This window comes from Nerophis lumbriciformis, linkage group LG01 (genome assembly GCF_033978685.3).
Source record: "Nerophis lumbriciformis linkage group LG01, RoL_Nlum_v2.1, whole genome shotgun sequence".
Lineage (NCBI taxonomy): Eukaryota > Metazoa > Chordata > Actinopteri > Syngnathiformes > Syngnathidae > Nerophis > Nerophis lumbriciformis.
The window spans coordinates 59357992-59379029 of record NC_084548.2 but is presented as its reverse complement, the minus strand read 5'-3'; the positions used below and the strand labels follow the sequence as shown (position 1 = coordinate 59379029).

Below are 21038 nucleotides of genomic sequence, written 5' to 3'. Positions count from 1 at the left end.
CGACTTAAACAAGTTGCAACACTTATTGGGGTGTTACTATTTTGTGGTCAATTGTACGGTATATGAACTGTACTGTGTAAACTGTACCGATTCATATAATGTATTCTCTTCCCTCACAGTCTGCTAATAAATGTGTCAATCAATCAATCAATCAATCAATTGTTTTCACCGACAGGCCTTCCAACGTGTGGCAGATTAAAAAAAAGAGCTAAAATAAGTGCATTAAAAACAGTACTTGTTAATTATTTTCATAAGTATCTGATTTAAGGTCAAATACGGTTTATATACATGAAATATCATTTATCGCCGTGTTGTTTTGTGTGGGCACCATGAAAACATACATTTTGAACGGGTCGTTCATGACTTGCCCATCACTCTGACCTATTGGCCCCGCCCCTAAATGAAGCACTCTTGGAGGATATGCGCTTTGCAGCAAAGTCCCCTCCTTCACTCCACACACGCTTCTACGGTAATCCTCGGCACATCTCCTCACATCGCTACTAACTACACTTTATTCATCCTCCGTGTCAGGATAAACTCGACTCGTCTTTGTAAATTATTAGGCCCGCTTAGCTTGCTAGTTGTTTTAGCGCTAGTTAGCTTAACGTGCTCGTTGTGCTCGTGAGTTTAGCTTGCAAAGAGACGCGGATTTGATCAAAACACATCGCTAAGCAGAGATCAAGTGTGAGTGTAAAGTGTTGTAATTGTGTGAAAATGTGCGAAAGAACGATAGCAGAGTACAAAGAGGAACTTTCTCGGACAAAAGAGGAGAACAACAGACTACGTCAACTACTGGATGCTGTTTTCAATCAAGTTGTGTTACACAGAACAGGTTTGTTTACTCCTTACTCTCACATGTTTACTAACTTTATATTTCATTATTAACATGAAAATGACATGTTTGTTTACTCCTTACTCTCACATGTTTACTAACTTTATATTTCATTATTAACATGAAAATTAAATGTTGGATTACATTTGATTAATAGGTGTACTCAGACACATGATTGTTATTGTGTTGTTAATGTGATTATCAGACAGCAGTCATTTCCATTAGATAATGTTCAAATATAGGGGATGGGGCCCACGTATAATGAAAATAATAAAATAATGTTGTTTTTCATCAGACATGTTCTAGTATTTTATATTTGGATGGGGGCCCTGCTTTGGAAATAATGTGTACCCCTTTCAGAGATCACATTTAGTTCCACTTAAAACATTCACATTTTCCAAAATGAGATGAATGTTGTAGCACATGGGTGTCAAACTCAAATTTGGCCCGCCGTGTAATTTCACTTGGCCCTTGAGGCGATATCAACTTAACACTAAAGCTGACCCGCCGATTATACAGGTAAAAGCCAGTAAATTAGAATATTTTGAAAAACTTGATTTATTTCAGTAATTGCATTCAAAAGGTGTAACTTGTACATTATATTTATTCATTGCACACAGACTGATGCATTCAAATGTTTATTTCATTTAATTTTGATGATTTGAAGTGGCAACAAATGAAAATCCAAAATTCCGTGTGTCACAAAATTAGAATATTACTTAAGGCTAATACAAAAAAGGGATTTTTAGAAATGTTGGCCAACTGAAAAGTATGAAAATGAAAAATATGAGCATGTACAATACTCAATACTTGGTTGGAGCTCCTTTTGCCTCAATTACTGCGTTAATGCGGCGTGGCATGGAGTCGATGAGTTTCTGGCACTGCTCAGGTGTTATGAGAGCCCAGGTTGCTCTGATAGTGGCCTTCAACTCTTCTGCGTTTTTGGGTCTGGCATTCTGCATCTTCCTTTTCACAATACCCCACAGATTTTCTATGGGGCTAAGGTCAGGGGAGTTGGCGGGCCAATTTAGAACAGAAATACCATGGTCCGTAAACCAGGCACGGGTAGATTTTGCGCTGTGTGCAGGCGCCAAGTCCTGTTGGAACTTGAAATCTCCATCTCCATAGAGCAGGTCAGCAGCAGGAAGCATGAAGTGCTCTAAAACTTGCTGGTAGACGGCTGCGTTGACCCTGGATCTCAGGAAACAGAGTGGACCGACACCAGCAGATGACATGGCACCCCAAACCATCACTGATGGTGGAAACTTTACACTAGACTTCAGGCAACGTGGATCCTGTGCCTCTCCTGTCTTCCTCCAGACTCTGGGACCTCGATTTCCAAAGGAAATGCAAAATTTGCATGGTTGGATGATGGTTTGGGGTGCCATGTCATCTGCTGGTTTCGGTCCACTCTGTTTCCTGAGATCCAGGGTCAACGCAGCCGTCTACCAGCAAGTTTTAGAGCACTTCATGCTTCCTGCTGCTGACCTGCTCTATGGAGATGGAGATTTCAAGTTCCAACAGGACTTGGCGCCTGCACACAGCGCAAAATCTACCCGTGCCTGGTTTACGGACCATGGTATTTCTGTTCTAAATTGGCCCGCCAACTCCCCTGACCTTAGCCCCATAGAAAATCTGTGGGGTATTGTGAAAAGGAAGATGCAGAATGCCAGACCCAAAAACGCAGAAGAGTTGAAGGCCACTATCAGAGCAACCTGGGCTCTCATAACACCTGAGCAGTGCCAGAAACTCATCGACTCCATGCCACGCCGCATTAACGCAGTAATTGAGGCAAAAGGAGCTCCAACCAAGTATTGAGTATTGTACATGCTCATATTTTTCATTTTCATACTTTTCAGTTGGCCAACATTTCTAAAAATCCCTTTTTTGTATTAGCCTTAAGTAATATTCTAATTTTGTGACACACGGAATTTTGGATTTTCATTTGTTGCCACTTCAAATCATCAAAATTAAATGAAATAAACATTTGAATGCATCAGTCTGTGTGCAATGAATACATATAATGTACAAGTTACACCTTTTGAATGCAATTACTGAAATAAATCAAGTTTTTCAAAATATTCTAATTTACTGGCTTTTACCTGTATATTGCGGCGGTGCGGCGGTAACACCACATTCACTGCTAATTGTAATACTTGCCAACCCTCCCGGGAGTCTTCCAAACTTTAGCGCCACTCCCGAAAATCGTCAGGTCTGCTTTTCAGCCAGTCCAACGAGTGCTGGCCCAGTCCTATAACATGTGCGGCTTCTGCACGCACACGCAATTGAATGCAATGCATACTTCATCAACAGCGATACAGGTCACACTGAGGGTGCCAGTATAAAAAACGTGTACATTGTCAGAAATATACGCCACACTGTGAATCAACACCAAACAAGAATGAAAAACACATTTCGGGAGAACATCTGCACCGTAACACAACATAAACAAAACAGAACAAATACCCAGAACCCTTTGCAGCACTAACTCTTCCGGGATGCTACAAGGTGTGTGTGTGTGTGTGGGGGGGGGGGGGGTTTGGTGGTAGCGGGGGTGTATTTTGTAGCGTCCCGGAAGAGTTAGTGCTGCAAAGGATTCTGGGTATTTGTTCTGTTGTGTTTATGTTGTATTACGGTGCGGATGTTCTTCCGAAATGTGTTTGTCATTCTTGTTTGGTGTGGATTCACAGTGTGGCGTATATTTCTAACAGTGTTAAACTTTTTTATACCCTCAGTGTAACCTGTATTGCTGTTGATGAAGTATGCGTTGCATTCACTCGTGTGTGCGTACAGAAGCCGCACACATCTTGTGATTGGGTCTGAACAATGTTAGAATGGATGAAATGCGGACGTGACGATAGCTTGTAGAGTACGTTAAAGGCAGTGCATTACAGGCACGCCCCCAAGACTGTGGTCCGGGTGGACGAGATGTAATGACTGATGAACACCTTCGTTCGATAATGAAGGTTGCCTCAGCTCAAAGCCTGAGCCCCGACATTAATGAACTAGCATCCAAGAAAAGATGCCAGGTATCTGGCTTGGGCACATCAGATTAGATCAGTGTGTTGCAAACTGAGCAGTTTAAAGTCCTGAATGGTTGTTTTATTCATTGTTATTTTATTTTCAAATGTATTAGCCTGTGGAAAAAGTCAATGTTGATATTTACCTCAGAAGGCTGCAAATAGAAAAGAGGCATTACATTTTTATTTAAATTGTATTTGATATGCCATTGATATTTTTTAATTATTTTTATTATTATTATTTGAAACTCGATTTTGCATGTCACTATAAAGTTATATAAGCCTTGCTTGTTCAATATTCAATGCAAAACTTGTTTGGGTCCCTATTAAAAGGTTAATTTGTTCAACCTTGGCCCGCGGCTTTGTTCAGTTTTTAATTTTGGCCCACTCTGTATTTGAGTTTGACACCCCTGCTGTAGCACAAGCATGGGATAACGTGAACAGTTGTAGAACGTTCTGCCTAACTAACTCAGTGGAATGTATTTTGAGAAAAATTTAAAGATGCAGATATTTCTTTCTCCTTTTCTCGTTGGAAGTGCGATGTATGCGCTGAAGAAATATAACAAAATGGTGGCTGCTGTATTTTAAGGATACCATATGGTGAGATCACTATATTTTAGCTATAACGTTTTTTGGGGGGGGGGGTTTCGCCAATATCTAGCAATTACTTGGTAATTTTATTTAGCAATATTTAGTCTAATAAGTTTCCGACACAATTGTGCATGTATTTAAAATACTTGTTCCATAATTTATTTTGATGCGATAGCTAAACATAATTATAGTTGCCATAGTTGTGTTTTATTTTTGACAGACTGATTAAATAATAATTATTGGTAAATGCAATCTATTTAATATTTAATTCATTAATTTGAAAAGTTCTTCACTTTAAACAGAATTACATTTATCCCTGCTTATGACGTTGAACACATTACACACCATTATACTAAATGTATGACTATTCCTTGCAGGTTGGATGAAGGAATTGTTCTACAATTCTATCAGCAAGGAAAGACAGTTTTATATCCTTAAGGCGGAGTGTATGCCTTCCATGAATGTTCACTGTGCTCCCCATAAGCTGTGGGTTGCTATTGAGAAGAAGTCAATAGTGCATATTGTACCTGTTTTGCTGGGTATGTAATTATATAGGAAAACCGAATCTGAATAAAAAAATTAATATTAAATGTTACGCTTTAAGGCATGTAATATTCATTCTGTTTGTGTAAAAGTTCAACATTTAAGAGGATTTTGAAGTTTTTAAACCTATTGCCATCTCCATAAATTACAATGATTTTTGTGACTCTTGAAAAAATATATATTTTTGATGATGATCATGTTGCACAGATTCCACTTCAGTGTTGAGTCTTAGAGACTGAAAAAAAGAAGAATAATGTGTCATTTAAAATCATTTGCTGAGTAATATAATTGGTAAATGGTACTTTTTAGTAAACAATTAGCTGTCAATTGATACAACCTATTAGTACAAACCCTGTTTCCATATGAGTTGGGAAATTGTAGATATAAATATAAATGGAATACAATGATTTGCAAATCATTTTCAACCCATATTTAGTTGAATATGCTACAAAGACAACATATTTGATGTTCAAACTGATAAACATTTTTTTTTTTTTGCAAATAATCATTAGAATTTGATGCCAGCAACACGTGACAAAGAAGTTGGGAAAGGTGGCAATAAATACTGATAAAGTTGAGGAATGCTCATCAAACACTTATTTGTAACATCCCACAGGTGAACAGGCTAATTGGGAACAGGCGGGTGCCATGATTAGGTATAAAAGCAGCTTCCATTAAATGCTCAGTCATTCACAAACAAGGATGGGGCGAGGGTCCCCACTTTGTCAACAAATGCGTGAGCAAATTGTTGAACAGTTTAAGGAAAACCTTTCTCAACCAGCTATTGCAAGGAATTTAGGGATTTCAACATCTACAGTCCGTAATATCATCAAAGGGTTCGGAGAATCTGGAGAAATCACTGCACGTAAGCAGCTAAGCCCGTGACCTTCGATCCCTCAGGCTGTACTGCATCAACAAGCGACATCAGTGTGTAAAGGATGTCACCACATGGGCTCAGGAACACTTCAGAAACCCAATGTCAGTAACTACAGTTGGTCGCTACATCTGTAAGTGCAAGTTAAAACTCTCCTATGCAAGGCGAAAACCGTTTATCAACAACACCCAGAAACACCGTCGGCTTCGCTGGACCTGAGCTCATCTAAGATGGACTGATACAAAGTGGAAAAGTGTTCTGTGGTCTGACGAGTACACATTTCAAATTGTTTTTGGAAACTGTGGACGTCGTGTCCTCCGGACCAAAGAGGAAAAGAACCATCCGGATTGTTATAGGCGCAAAGTTGAAAAGCCAGCATCTGTGATGGTATGGGGGTGTATTAGTGCCCAAGACATGGGTAACTTACACATCTGTGAAGGTGCCATTAATGCTGAGAGGTACATACAGGTTTTGGAGCAACATATGTTGCCATCCAAGCAACGTTACCATGGACGCCCCTGCTTATTTCAGCAAGACAATGCCAAGCCACGTGTTACATCAACGTGGCTTCATAGTAAAAAAGTGCGGGTACTAAACTGGCCTGCCTGTAGTCCAGACCTGTCTCCCATTAAAAATGTGTGACGTATTATGAAGCCTGAAATACCACAACGGAGACCCCCGGACTGTTGAACAACTTAAGCTGTACCTCAAGCAAGAATGGGAAAGAATTCCACTTGAGAAGCTTAAAAAATGTGTCTCCTCAGTTCCCAAACGTTTACTGAGTGTTGTTAAAAGGAAAGACCATGTATCCAGTGGTGAACATGCCCTTTCCCAACTACTTTGGTACGTGTTGCAGCCATGAAATTCTAAGTTAATTATTTGAAGAAAAAAAAAAAAAAAAGTTTATGAGTTTGAACATCAAATATCTTGTCTTTGTAGTGCATTCAATTGAATATGGATTAAAAAGGATTTGCAAATCATTGTATTCCCGTTTATATTTACATCTAACTAGGGCTGTGCGATATATCGATATACGCGATATATCGTGGGTTTGTCTCTGTGCGATATAGAAAATGACTATATCGTGATATTCAAGTATACCTCCTCACGCAGTTGCTTTTAGCTGCGGGCATTACACTACAGGCTTTTCTCACTTTGTCTTGTCTCTCCTTCTCACAGACAATAAGCGCACCTTCTTACACACGTCACATACTGTCACGTCATACGTCACATACGTATACGCCCTCCTTGAGCAGAGAGGTAGCAGCATGGCTAAAGTTAGCTGTGATGCGATTGGTAATACGAGAAAGAAGGTGTGAATTTGGTAACAAATGAAGGAAGAATTAATTCCCAAGAAAAACAGCACGGGGTCCATCGTCTGGCGGTGGTTTGGCTTCAAGTGGGAATATGTCGAACAGACAACCGTAAGGATGGTCTGCATGATGCTTGCTGTTCCCAGGTGTTGCTGTTAATGTGACCGCATTTCATATTGCGTTTTAGATTATCCCTATACATCCCCTAAGTTTTTGGTCTCCACGTTTTCGCTTCCCGTGCTGTAATTCACTGTACAACACTTGCTTGGGGAGGCGATCATCAGACATGCGAGATATGTGGCCCGCCCATCTTAAGCCTCTTCTACACTAAACCGGCTAAGGTTAACCAGGCTATATCCCACCTAACCATACCCTTGTTCACACACACACAATGCCACCGTTTAAGACCCCCTCGCCCCTCCGTCCGCCGGCGCAACGTGACCTGGTACACATGCACGGAAAATGTGCATGTCTTAGTCACCTCCAATGTTGCTTTGTGTGCAAGTTCTTAAATTAAATTTAACTTATCTGAACAATATTCAGTGTTGTGGTATTTAAATTAACTGGAATATTGTGTGCTGTGGGGCCCTATTGTAGTGAATCACACCTGAGCTATCATAAATTAATTAAAATTGTTAATGGACACGTAAAAGTAAACAATGTGATAAAGAACATTTTATAACAATTCATTTAGGGATCTAGATATCTGGTCAGGACACTTCTCACTCTTTTGCCCTCACCTTCATTGTCCATTAGTTTTTGGTGACTTTATATACTCTGGACTTAGACGTTGAGTCCACGACATACATGGCGGACAATAACTGATACTGTCTGCTTTGCCAGTTCAAATGCATTCGCTGTTTTCCGTAGTCTTCTCATGTCGACCAGGTAATACAAAGCACACGCTACCTTTTTTTTATCACATCCACAGGAGCCCGAATTCCCGTTGTCTGCCCTTTGACAAATGGACAAAGTTTTTTGGTAAGTAGAATCACAGCTGACTCGGACTTTCGAAAGTTTTCTTGCCGTCTGAGATGTGTTGTATCCGAAATACCTGCTATCGCACGTTTCCTTCTCTTAAAGGGGAACATTATCACAATTTCAGAAGGGTTAAAACAATTAAAAATCAGTTCCCAGTGGCTTATTTTATTTTTCGAAGTTTTTTTCAAAATGTTACCCATCACGCAATATCCTTAAAAAAAGCTTCAAAGTGCCTTATTTTAACCATCGTTATATACACCCGTCCATTTTCCTGTGACGTCACACAGTGATGCCAATACAAACAAACATGGCGGATAGAACAGCAAGGTATAGCGACATTAGCTCGGATTCAGACTCGGATTTCAGCGGCTTAAGCGATTCAACAGATTACGCATGTATTGAAACGGATGGTTGTAGTGTGGAGGCAGGTAGCGAAAACGAAATTGAAGAAGAAACTGAAGCTATTGAGCCATATCGGTTTGAACCGTATGCAAGCGAAACCGACGAAAACGACACGACAGCCAGCGACACGGGAGAAAGCGAGGACGAATTCGGCGATCGCCTTCTAACCAACGATTGGTATGTGTTTGTTTGGCATTAAAGGAAACTAACAACTATAAACTAGGTTTACAGCATATGAAATACATTTGGCAACAACATGCACTTTGAGAGTGCAGACAGCCCATTTCAGGCGCGCTAAGAACATATATTTTTCCATGATTTCAGCACTCAGGTTAACCATACCTAAATAGACACAAAATACTGCATTACACAAGACTACCCGAATGTACTCGAATGATTGAAAAAAAAAAATGTTTTTAAGCTAAATTATTGGTAAACACAGTTTATGTATAATAATTTACGTAAAACCGTGAGTAATGAATAACGTTTTCATCAATTAATATATTCTGTAGACATACCTTCATCCGCTCTCTTTTCCTGAAAGCTGATCTGTCCAGTTTTGGAGTTGATGTCAGCAGGCCAGGGAAGCTAGGGTCGATATTCTTCTCTTGATCATCTTCGGTGGCTTAAGGGACGGTAGAAGCGGTGTGAGCCAAGACATCCAGGGGGTTTAGCTCGCTCGTCTGCGGGAACAAACTGCCGCCGTTGCTTGCCGTGCTACCGAGGTCGTAGCATAGCTTTCGTCGGTAAAGTGTGCGGAACAAACGACTGACCATTTCGTCGACTTTCCCCACAGCCTCGTATTTTGAACAAATTCCGTCCAATTTCTTGCCACTTTCGCATCTTTGGGCCACTGGTGCAACTTGAATCCGTCTCTGGTCGTGTTGTTACAACCTCCGACAACACACCGACAAAAGTGAGAAAATGGCGGATTGCTTCCCGATGTGACGTCACAACGTGACGTCATCGCTCCGAGAGCGAATAATAGAAAGGCGTTTAATTCGCCAAAATTCACTCATTTAGAGTTCGGAAATCGGTTTAAAAAAAATATGGTCTTTTTTCTGCAACATCAAGGTATATATTGACGCTTACATAGGTCTGGTGATAATGTTCCCCTTTAAGGTATTCATGTGTGATTTCCACAAGCGTCTGTACATGGAGATGAATGAGAAACACGGGCGTATCTGGATGACTCCCCTCCATCTTTCCAGGTGTTTTCGCCGGTTGTTATGAAGCTGGCTGTGGCACATTCTTTCTGACGTCATTTTCTGTGTGGGGCGTGGTCTTTCTGACTTCACTTCCTCTCCGAACTCAGTTTGTAAGTGATCAGAGTCCATACAAAGCGAAGAGCCGGAGATTCAAGAAATACACGGCGCACTTACCGTGTAAACATTATCAAAGGAGGGGGACCTTAAACGATGGGTTAGTGTGGCTGACACAGTGCTTAGGTTAAATATGTATTAGTTTAAGGAGTTATCCAGCTTAATGTAGACAGGGCCTTAGTTGAGCTGCAGTGATCAAAGCCTCAACACTCACAGCTCCAGCACGTTCCAAGACCGTAACATTTAGAATTCTGTCTTGCCACTTGATGTTCGTGATCTGCCAGAGATGGCGGAGTTGTACACGAGTAAGCTGCTTGATATGCCTTTGGTGGAGAACCTGCTTGATATGCCTTCGGTGGAGAACCATTGTTTCAGTAGATTATAGAATAGTATATATCTTTCTTTTCATTGTACATTGTACAATGAAATTGTAAGCAAAACTAATTTAGTGCAAATTCATAACACATAAAACCATAAGAACATTGATAAATAGATACAAATACATAAAATACATAAAAATAGCAAGCACACAGCTCACATGCACAGTCATTATTGTCGTCTTGTGTTCAGCAACACTATTGCTCTCGGGTAAAAGGTGTTCTTAAGTCTGTTTGTCCGGCATTTTATTGTCCTGTATCTCCTGCCCGAGGGCAGCAGTTCAAAAAGTTTATGTCCAGGGTGAGATGGGTCCCTTATGATGTTTTGGGCCTTTTTGAGGCACCTGGCACTGTACAGTTCATCTAGGGAGGGGAGAGAGCAGCCAGTGATCTTCATGGCAGTTTTTATGACCCTCTGAAGTGCATTTCTCTCTGCTGCCGTGCAGCTGGCATACCATACACACATGCAGTATGTCAGCACACTCTCTATTGAGCAGCGATAGTAGGACACAAGCATTTTTTGTGACAGATTGTTCTTTTTGAGGAGTCTCAGAAAGTAAAGTATCTGCTGTGCCTTTTTGATGGTCACTGAGGTGTTCATACTCCACGACAGGTTTTTTTATAGCAATGATGGTAAGACTGCTGTTTTGTAGACCTTTATCTTGTACATAGCTTGATGTCATGTCGTGACCATAACTGCTGGTGAAAAGAACCAAATGACTTACAAGCTGCTTGGAGTCTCCTATCTACCTCAACATTACTTGAATTCTTCTTTGTGACAGTACTGCCCAGATAGGTGAAGGTGTCTGTCGTTTTTAGTGCCTCACCATTTACTTCAACGACAGGCTGCTCAGAGTCTAGATGTTATAATTGCGGTTGGTAGAGAAGTTCAGTTTTAGTGGTGTTTATTCGTAATCCAAAGCAGGTTGCAGCTTTCGCAAATAAAGTGGTTATCTCCTGTATTTCTTACAGGTTTGTAGCGACCAGTGCAGAGTCATATGCATATAATAATTATCTTACACAGACCAGCTCTTTCTTTGAAGCGGCTCGCAGACGCGCAAGTTTGAAGAGATTTCCATCTGACCTAGTTTGAATGTACACACCTTTTGTGGTTTTAGAACTCGCATATGCAAGCACAGCAGTCAAGTAAAGTGCACATAAAGGCGGTGCCAGCAAACTCCCTTGTTTAACTCCATGACTTACGGAGAAAGGAGCACTTGTACCGCCTCCCACAGAAACCACTGCAATTGTTTGACCATATTTGTAAACTTGTCAAGGCAACCATATATTTTGAGCACCTTCCATAGGGTTGATCGATCAACAGTGTCAAAGGCATTTGAGAAATCGACAAACACTCAGTGGCCTAGTGGGTAGAGTGTCCGCCCTGAGAATGGTAGGTTGTGAGTTCAAACCCAGGCCGAGTCATACCAAATACTATAAAAAAAAAAATGGGAACCATTACCTCCCTGCTTGGCACTCAGCATCAAGGGTTGGAATTGGGGGTTAAATCACCATAAATGATTCCCGGGCGCGGCACCGCTGCTGCTCACTGCTCCCCTCACCTCCCAGGGGGTTAACAAGGGGATGGGTCAAATGCAGAGGACAAATTTCACCACACCTAGTGTGTGTGTGACAATCATTGGTACTTTAACTTTAAACACAATGACCAAAGGTTGTTGCTGTTCTATAGCTTTTCTTGCAGTTTCCGCAGTGTGAATATCATATCAGATGTTGACCTTCCAGCTCTGAAACCACATTGGCTTTCTGGAAGCACACTTTCTGAAACTTGTTTGTCTTTTTAAGAGGACTTCTGCAAAAATTTCCACACCGGCGTTGCACGCAGTGAGATGCGACGGGCTGGGGTAGCAATTCTTGTTGCCCCCTGGCTCAAAGCCTGCACATTGGAGTTCAACCCAGTGGACGAGAGGGTAGCTTCCCTCCGCCTTTGGGTGGGGGGGATGGGTCCTGACTGTTGTTTGTGCTTACGCACCAAACAGCAGTTCAGAGTACCCACCCTTTTTGGATACACTCGAGGGAGTACTGGAAAGTGCTCCCCCGGGTGATTCCCTTGTCCTACTGGGGGACTTCAACGCTCATGTTGGCAACGACAGTGAAACCTGGAGAAGCGTGATTGGAAAGAATGGTCGCCCGGATCTGAACCCGAGTGGTGTTTTGTTATTGGACATTTGTGCCCATCACAGATTGTCTATAATGAACACCATGTTCAAACATAAAGGTGTCCATATGTGCACTTGGCACCAGGACACCCTAGGCTGCAGTTCCATGATCGACTTTGTAGTTGTGTCATCGGATTTGCGGCCTCATGTTTTGGACACTCGGGTGAAGAGAGGGGCGGAGCTTTCTACCAATCACCACCTGCTGGTGAGTTGGCTGCGATGGTGGGGGAGGATGCCGGACAGACCTGGCAGGCCCAAATGCATTGTGAGGGTTTGCTGGGAACGTCTGGCAGAGTCTCCTGTCAGAGAGCGTTTCAATTCCCACCTCCAGAAGATCTTTGAACATGTCACGAGGGAGGTGCTGGACATCGAGTCTGAGTGGACCATGTTCCACACCACTATTGTCGAGACGGCTGATTGGAGCTGTGGCCACATGGTAGTTGGTGCCTGTTGTGGGGGTAATCCTAGAACTCGTTGGTAGACACCATCGGTGAGGGATGCCGTCAAGCTGAAGAAAGAGTCCTATCAGGTTCTTTTGGCTCATACGACTCCGGAGGCAGCGGACAGGTACCGACAGGCCAAGCGGTGTGCGGCTTCAACGGTCACGGAGGCAAAAACTCGAACATGGGAGGAGTTCGGGGAAGCCATGGAAAATGACTTCCAGACGGCTTCGAAGCAATTCTGGACCACCATCCGCCACCTCAGGAAGGGGAAGCAGTGCACTGTCAACACCGTGTATGGTGAGGATGGTGTTCTGCTGACCTCGACTGCGGATGTTGTGGATCGGTGGAGGAAAATACTTCGAAGACCTCCTCAATCCCACCTACATGTCTTTCTATGAGGAAGCAGTGCCTGGGGAATCTGTGGTGGGCTCTCCTATTTCTGGAGCTGAGGTTGCTGAGGTAGTTAAAAAGCTCCTCGGTGGCAAGGCCCCGGGGGTGGATGAGACCCGCCCGGAGTTCCTTAACGCTCTGGATGCTGTGGGGCTGTTTTGATTGACAAGAGTCTGCAGCATCGCATGGACATAGGGGGCGGTACCTCTGGATTGGCAGACCGGGGTGGTGGTTCCTCTCTTTAAGAAGGGGAAATGGAGGGTGTGTTCCAACTTTCGTGGGATCACACTCCTTAGCCTTCTCGGTAAGGTATATTCAGGTGTACTGGAGAAGAGGCTTCACCGGATAGTCGAACTTCGGATTCAGGAGGAGCAGTGTGGTTTTCGTCCTGGTCGTAGAACTGTGGACCAGCTCTATACTCTCGGCAGGGTCCTTGAGGGTGCATGGGAGTTTGCCCAACCAGTCTACATGTGTTTTGTGAACTTGGAGAAGGCATTTGACCGTGTCCCTCGGGAAGTCCTGTGGGGAGTGCTCAGAGAGTATGGGGTATCGGACTGTCTGATTGTGGCAGTTCGCTCCCTGTACGATCAGTGTCAGAGCTTAGTCCGCATTGCTGGCAGTAAGTCGGACACGTTTCCAGTGAGGGTTGGACTCCGCCAAGGCTGCTTTTTGTCACCAATTCTGATATTAACTTTTATGGACAGAATTTCTAGGCGCAGTCAGGGCGTTGAGGGGATCCGGTTTGGTGGCTGCAGGATTAGGTATCTGCTCTTTGCAGATGATAAGGTCTTGATGGCTTCATCTGGCCAGGATCTTCAGCTTTCACTGTATCGGTTCGCAGCCGAATGTGAAGCGAATGGGATGAGAATCAGCACCTCCAAGTCCGAGTCCATGGTTCCCGCCCGGAAATGGGTAGAGTGCCATCTCCGGGTTGGGGAGGAGACCCTGCCCCAAGTGAAGGAGTTCAAGTACCTCAGAGTCTTGTTCACAAGTGAGGGAAGAGTGGATTATGAGATCGACAGGCGGATCGGTGCGGTGTCAGTAATGCAGACGCTGGATCGATCTGTTGTGGTGAAGAAGGAGCTCTCAATTTACCGGTCGATCTATATTCCCATCCTCACCTATGGTCATGAGCTTTAGGTTATGACCGATAGGACAAGATCACGGGTACTAGCGGCCAAAATGAGTTTCCTCCGCCGGGTGGCGGGGCTCTCCCTTAGAGATAGGGTGAGAAGCTCTGCCATCCGGGAGGAGCTCAAAGTAAAGCCGCTGCTTCTCCACATCAAGAGGAGCCAGATGAGGTGGTTTGGGCATCTGGTCAGGATGATTTACGAATTACAGAATGTGCAAACTTCACAGGTTGTGGGGTTTGTAAGTCCCTTTTACTGTAAGTTTTCCTTATTTGCTTTTTGTTTGTTATGAAAATGTTTTTTTCCCACATTTTATTTTTTCCAGGAATTGCACAGGATATCATAATTAATGTTTTGTCTTTTGGGTGTACGAGCAGCTGTCTTGTTTGTATGTAAGGCTTTACTGCTGAGTTCATATTGTGTTTCTTCATGATTTGTAATGTTTCTGTTACTCCCTGGTGTACAGTGTGGTTATGACATCTTGAATGTCAATGTGGAAACTGATGAGATTATCAGAACATTTGCTGGTGCAGGATAATGTCTGATTTAACTTAAGCAAAGCTGGACTTTTCTAAAGCATGATTTTGTCTATTTGTGTCCTGCAGACATCTGTGGAGAACATGCTCTCCCTGAGAAGCAGGAGTGGACCTTCTCTGAGGCGCCACAACCACCCCACATTGAAGATGAGGAGCCATACCCCCCACATATTAAAGAGGAGAAGGACCCACAGTCCCCTCCGTTTAAAGAAAACAAGGCACCACAGTCCCTCCGAATTAAAAGGGAAGAGGAACAGCCCCCCCTATATATAAAGGAAGAGAAGCAACAGCATTCTCACTTTAAAACAGAAGAAGAGGAAGCACAGTCAACCCAAATTAAAGCAGATGAGTCACAGTCCCCTCACATTGAGCAAGTTGAAGTGGCACAGTCCCCCCAAGTTAAGGTCGATGAGGAGCCACAGCCTCCTCAATTTTTAAAGGAAGAGCAACAACCCTCTCACTTTAAAACAGAAGAAGAGGAGCCACATTCAAACCAAATTAAAGTGGATGAGTCACAGTCCCCTCACATTCAGGAAGTTGAAGTGCCAGAGTCCCCCAAAATTAAGGAGGAAGATGAGAAGCCACAGCTTCCTCAATTTGTAGAGGAAGAGCAACAGCCCCTTCACTTTAAAACAGAAGAAGAGGAGCCACAGTCAACCCAAATTAAAACGGATGAGTCACAGTCCTCTCATATTGAGGAAATTGAAGCGTCACAATCCCCCCAAATTAAAGAGGACAATGAGGAGCCACATCCCCCTCAATTTGTAGAGAAAGAGCAACAGCCCCCTCACTTTAAAACAGAAGAAGAAGAGCCACAGCCCACCCAAATTAAAGATGAGTCACAATCCCCTCACATTGAGGAAGATGGGGTGCCACAACCCTCTGTGTTAAAAAGGAAGAGGTGTCACAGCCCCCACACATTAAAAAAGAAGAGAATGAGCCACTGCAGCAGCATATTAAAGAGGAAGAGGAGGAGCCACAAAAGTGAAAGTGAGGAGAAGAGAGAGGCGGAGCCTCAAAGCAGCAGCTCAACTCAACACATGACAACAGAAGCTGATGGAGACCACTGTGGAGGATCACAAGCAGACAAGATCTTAGCTCCACTATCTGATAGTGACGACACAACGTCTCACTCTCCTGACACTGATGATGAAGACTCTAAAGATGATAAGACATGTAACACTGACAACACACACTTTACATGTTCTCACTGTGACAAAACTTTTAATTACCATAGTAAACTGAAAGTACACATGAGAATACACACTGGAGAAAAACCCTTTTCCTGTTCAATTTGTGGTAAAGGTTTTGCACGGAATGATAATCTGAAAATGCATGTAAGAGTGCACACTGGAGAAAAAACATTTTCCTGTTCAGTCTGTGGTAAAAGTTTTTTACAAAACAGTGATCTGAAAAAACACACAAGAATCCACACTGGAGAAAACCCCTTTTCCTGCACAGAATGTGGTAAAGGTTTTGCTGGAAAAGGTGAGCTGAGAAGACACACAAGAATCCACACTGGAGAAAAACCTTTTATCTGTTCAGTCTGTGGTAAAGGTTTTGCACAAACGAATTGTCTAAAAATACATACAAGAATACACACTGGAGAAAAACCATTTTCCTGTGCAGTCTGTGGTAAAGGTTTTTTACAAAATAGTGATCTGAAATTACATACAAGAATCCACACTGGTGAAAAACCTTTTTCCTGTTCAGTCTGTGGTAAAGGTTTTGCACAAAATACTCATCTGAAAAGACATAGAAGAATACACACTGGAGAAAACCCTTTTTCCTGTTCAGTCTGTAGTAAAGGTTTTGCGGGAAAAAGTGATCTGAAAATACACACAAGAATGCACACTGGTGAAAAACCCTTTTTTTGTTCAGTCTGTGGTAAAGGTTTTGCACAAAATAGTCACCTGAAAAGTCACATAAGAATTCACACTGGAGAAAAAACATTTTCCTGTTCAGTCTGTGGTAAAGGTTTTTTACAAAATAGTGATCTGAAAAAACACGCAAGAAATGCACACAGAGAAAAACTCTAATCCTGTCCCGTCTGTAGGTTTTGCACAAAAAAAGTCTTTTGAAAATACACACAAGAATGAAAAATAATTTTCCTGTCCAGTCTGTAGTAAAGGTTTTATACGAAGTAAGACTCTTAATGTACACTGGAGACAAACCATTCTCCTAGACGGCATTATTGATAATGCAGAGCAGAAAGCACACTGGTGAAAATCCTTTTATAAGCTCAGTCGGCTTTAAAGGTTTCATAGACAGTCTAACTTTGAAAAGACACACACTCAAGAGAAACCATTTAGTTGCAGTGTGTGTGATAAAATATTCCCTAATAAGTACCAGTGTAAGACACACAAGTGTGCGGGTGAGAAGAGCAGCAGCAAATGAAGACGCAGGATGTTTTGTCATTATACTGTGTGTTACAAGCTTGACAAGTTGTATTCAACTTTTATGTTCTAACACATTTACCCTCGCATGCTCAGATAATTTTTGAACTGTTATGATCTAAAGCGTTAATTTTTGTTTGGTAAATGACAGACCATGAGAGATTATCATCACACTTCAACATCTCTAACATGTAAATGTTGCCTCTTTCCTAGATCAGCATTGTAAATGTAAATATGTTCTTCATTGTTTTACCCTGGATAAATAGATGTAAACTAGGAAGTAAATGTTTATATACTTCATTACCCAGAAAGGTTTGTGCTGGAGACAAGAACAGGAAGTAGGTTTGAGTAATGTTGGAGGACAACAATCTGATCAATAAAGAGTTGATATAGTGTTACATGTTGTTGTTCCTGCTTTGTCTACACAAGAAACTTGTTTGGATAGGACAACTGCTTGAGCATCATCATATCAATAATACGTCAATACAAAAATGAGTGAGGAGACTCCGACCGGTGGTCTCGCTGGCAAATGTCACTCCAAATTACATCCTTTTGATAAAACTAAATATTATAGCCATGGTACATCTTGAAAGAAAATTAGATATAACTGTTACCAAGTGTTGTTCTAAAAAATGACACTAATTCAAGTACAATGTTTAAAAACATTCCGGGATGTCATTCGGACAAAAAAATTACATTTTACTACAAATCATTTAATCATGCAAGTGAGTTTTCACTTGTGATCAAATTTTAAAACGTGATTAAACTGATTTGAAACATAATCATTGTTTGACAGCTCCTTTCTGAGCTGCCACCTTATCGTGGTAGAGGAGTTTGCGTGTCCCAATGATCTTAGGAGCTATGTTGTCCGGGGGATTCTATGCCCCCTGGTAGGGTCTCCCAAGACAAACAGGTCCTAGGTGAGGGATCAGACAAAGAGCAGCTCGAAGACATTTATGGAAAGTAAAAATCGAGGACCTAGATTTCCCTCTCCCGGACTCGGGTCATCGGGGCTCCCCTCTGGAGCCAGGCCCGGAGGGGGGGCACGATGGCGAGCCCCTGGTGGCCGGGCCTGTCCCCATGGCACAGCCCTAAGAGGCAACGTGGGTCCCCCCTCCAATGGGCTCACCACTCATAGGAGGGGCCATAGAGTTTGGGTGTGATGTGAGCTGGGCGAAAGCCAAAGTCATGGCACTTGGCAGTCCAATCCTCGGCCATATAAGCTAGCTCTTGGGACGTGGAACCTCGCCTCACCGGGAGGGAAGGAGCCAGAGCTGGTGCGTGAGGTAGAGAAGTTCCGGCTAGATATAGTCGGACTAACTTCGACGCACAACAAGGGCTCTGGAACCAGTTCTCTCGAGAGGGGCCGGACTCTCTTCCACTCTGGCGTTGTACGCAGTGACAGGCGACAGGCTGGGGTGGCAATTCTTGTTGCCCACTGGCTCAAAACCTGCATGTTGGACTTCAACCCAGTCGACGAGAGGGTAGCTTCCCTCCGCCTTCGGGTGGGGGGACGGGTCCTGCCTGTTGTTTGTGCTTATGCACCAAACAGCAGCTCAGAGTACCCACTCTTTTTGGATTCTCTTGAGGGAGTACTGGAAACTGCTCCCTCGGGTGATTCCCTTGTTCTGCTGGGGGACTTAAACGCTCATGTTGGCAACGACAGTGAAACTTGGAGAGGCGTGATTGGGAAGAATGGCCACCCGGATCTGAACCTGAGTGGTGTTTTGGTATTGGACTTTTGTGCTCGTCACGGATTGTCCATAACAAACACAATGTTCAAACGGGTGTCCGTCCATATGTGCACTTGGCACCAGGACACCCTCGGCTGCAGTTCCATGATCGACTTTGTAGTTGTCATCGGATTTGCGGTCTCATGTTTTGGACACTCAGGTGAAGAGAGGGGCAGAGCTTTATACCGATCACCACCTGGTGGTGAGCTGGATCCGATGGTGGGGGAGGATGCCGGACAGACCTGGCAGGCCCAAACGCAGTCTCCTGTCAGAGAGAGTATCAATTCCCACCTCCGGAAGAACTTTTAACATGTCACGAGGGAGGCACTGGATATTGAGTCTGAGTGGACCATGTTCCATGCCTCTATTGTCGAGGCGGCTGATTGGAGCTGTGGCCGCAAGGTGGTTGGTGCCTGTCGTGGCGGTAATCCTAGAACCCGCTGGTGGACACCAGCAGTGAGTGATGCCGCCAAGCTGAAGAAAGAGTCCTATCGGGTCCTTTTGGGTCATGGGACTCCAGAGGCAGCTGATAGGTACTGACAGGCCAAGCGGTATACTGCTTCAGCGGTCGCACCGTGTATGGTGGGGATGGTGTACTGCTGACCTTGACTGCGGCTGTTGTGGATCGGTGGAGGGAATACTTCGAAGACTTCCTAAATCCCACCAACACTATGAGGAAGCAGTTCCTGGGGAATCTGTGGTGGGCTCTCCTATTTCTGGAGCTGAGGTTGCAAAGGTAGTTAAAAAGCAGTGGCAAGGCCCCTGGGGTGGATGAGACCCGCCCGGAGTTCCTTAACGCTCTGGATGCTGTGGGTCTTTGTTGGTTGACAAGACTCTGCAACATTGCGTGGACGTCAGGGGCGGTACCTCTGGATTGGCAGATCAGGGTGGTGGTTCCTCTCTTTAAGAAGGGGAACCAGAGGGTGTGTTCCAACTATTGTGGGATCACACTCCTCAGCCTTCCCGGTAAGGTCTATTCAGGTGTACTGGAAAAAAGGCTACGCCGGATAGTCGAACCTCGGATTCAGGAGGAACAGTGTGGTTTTTGTCCTGGTCGTGGAACGGTAGACCAGCTCTATACTCTCGGCAGGGTCCTTGAGGGTGCATGGGAGTTTGCCCAACTGGTCTACATGTGCTTTGTGGACTTGGAGAAGGCATTCAACCGTGTCCCCAGGGAAGTCCTGTGGGGAGTACTCAGAGAGTATGGGGTATCGGACTGTCTGATTGTGGTGGTCCGCTCCCTGTATGATCAGTGTCAGAGCTTGGTCCGCATTGCCAACAGTAAGTCGGACCTGTTTCCAGTGAGGGTTGGACTCCGCCAAGACTGCCCTTTGTCACAGATTCTGTTCATAACTTTTATGGACATAATTTATAGGCGACGTCGGGCGTTGAGGGGATCCGGTTTGGTGGCTGCAGGATTAGGTCTCTGCTTTTTGCAGATGATGTGGTCCTGATGGCTTCATCTGGCCAGGATCTTCAGCTCTCACTGGATCGGTTCGCAACCGAGTGTGAAGCGGCTGGGATGAGAATCAGCACTTCCAAGTCCGAGTACATAGTTCTCGCCCGGTAAACGGTGGAGTGCCATCTCCGGGTTGGGGAAGAGATCTTGCCCCAAGTGGAGGAGTTCAAGTACTTAGGAGTCTTGTTCACGAGTGAGGGAAGAGTGGATCGTGAGATCGACAAGTGGATCGGTGCCGCGTCTTCAGTAATGCGGACTTTCGATCGATGCGTTGTGGTGAAGAAGGAGCTGAGCCGGAAGGCAAAGCTCTCAATTTACCGGTCGATCTACGTTCCCATCCTCACCTATGGTCATGAGCTTTGGGCTATGACCGAAAGGACAAGATCACAGATACAAGCGGCCGAAATGAATTTCCTCCACATCGAGAGGAGCCAGATGAGGTGGTTCGGGCATCTGGTCAGGATGCCACCCAAACGCCTCCCTCGGGAGGTGTTTAGGGCACGTCCAACCAGCAGGAGG

General features: G+C 43.9%; 1 protein-coding gene across 1 annotated transcript; it reads left to right on the top strand.

Moving 5' to 3' along the window:
- Positions 1-476: 476 nt before the first annotated feature.
- On the top strand, positions 477-17716 carry LOC133570116 (uncharacterized). The gene is made up of 2 exons (XM_061922804.2): positions 477-832; positions 15001-17716. Exons 1-2 carry the CDS (start codon positions 715-717, stop codon positions 16968-16970), a joined length of 2088 nt encoding a protein of 695 aa, XP_061778788.2. The 5' UTR covers positions 477-714; the 3' UTR covers positions 16971-17716.
- The last annotated feature ends 3322 nt before the right edge of the window (positions 17717-21038 follow it).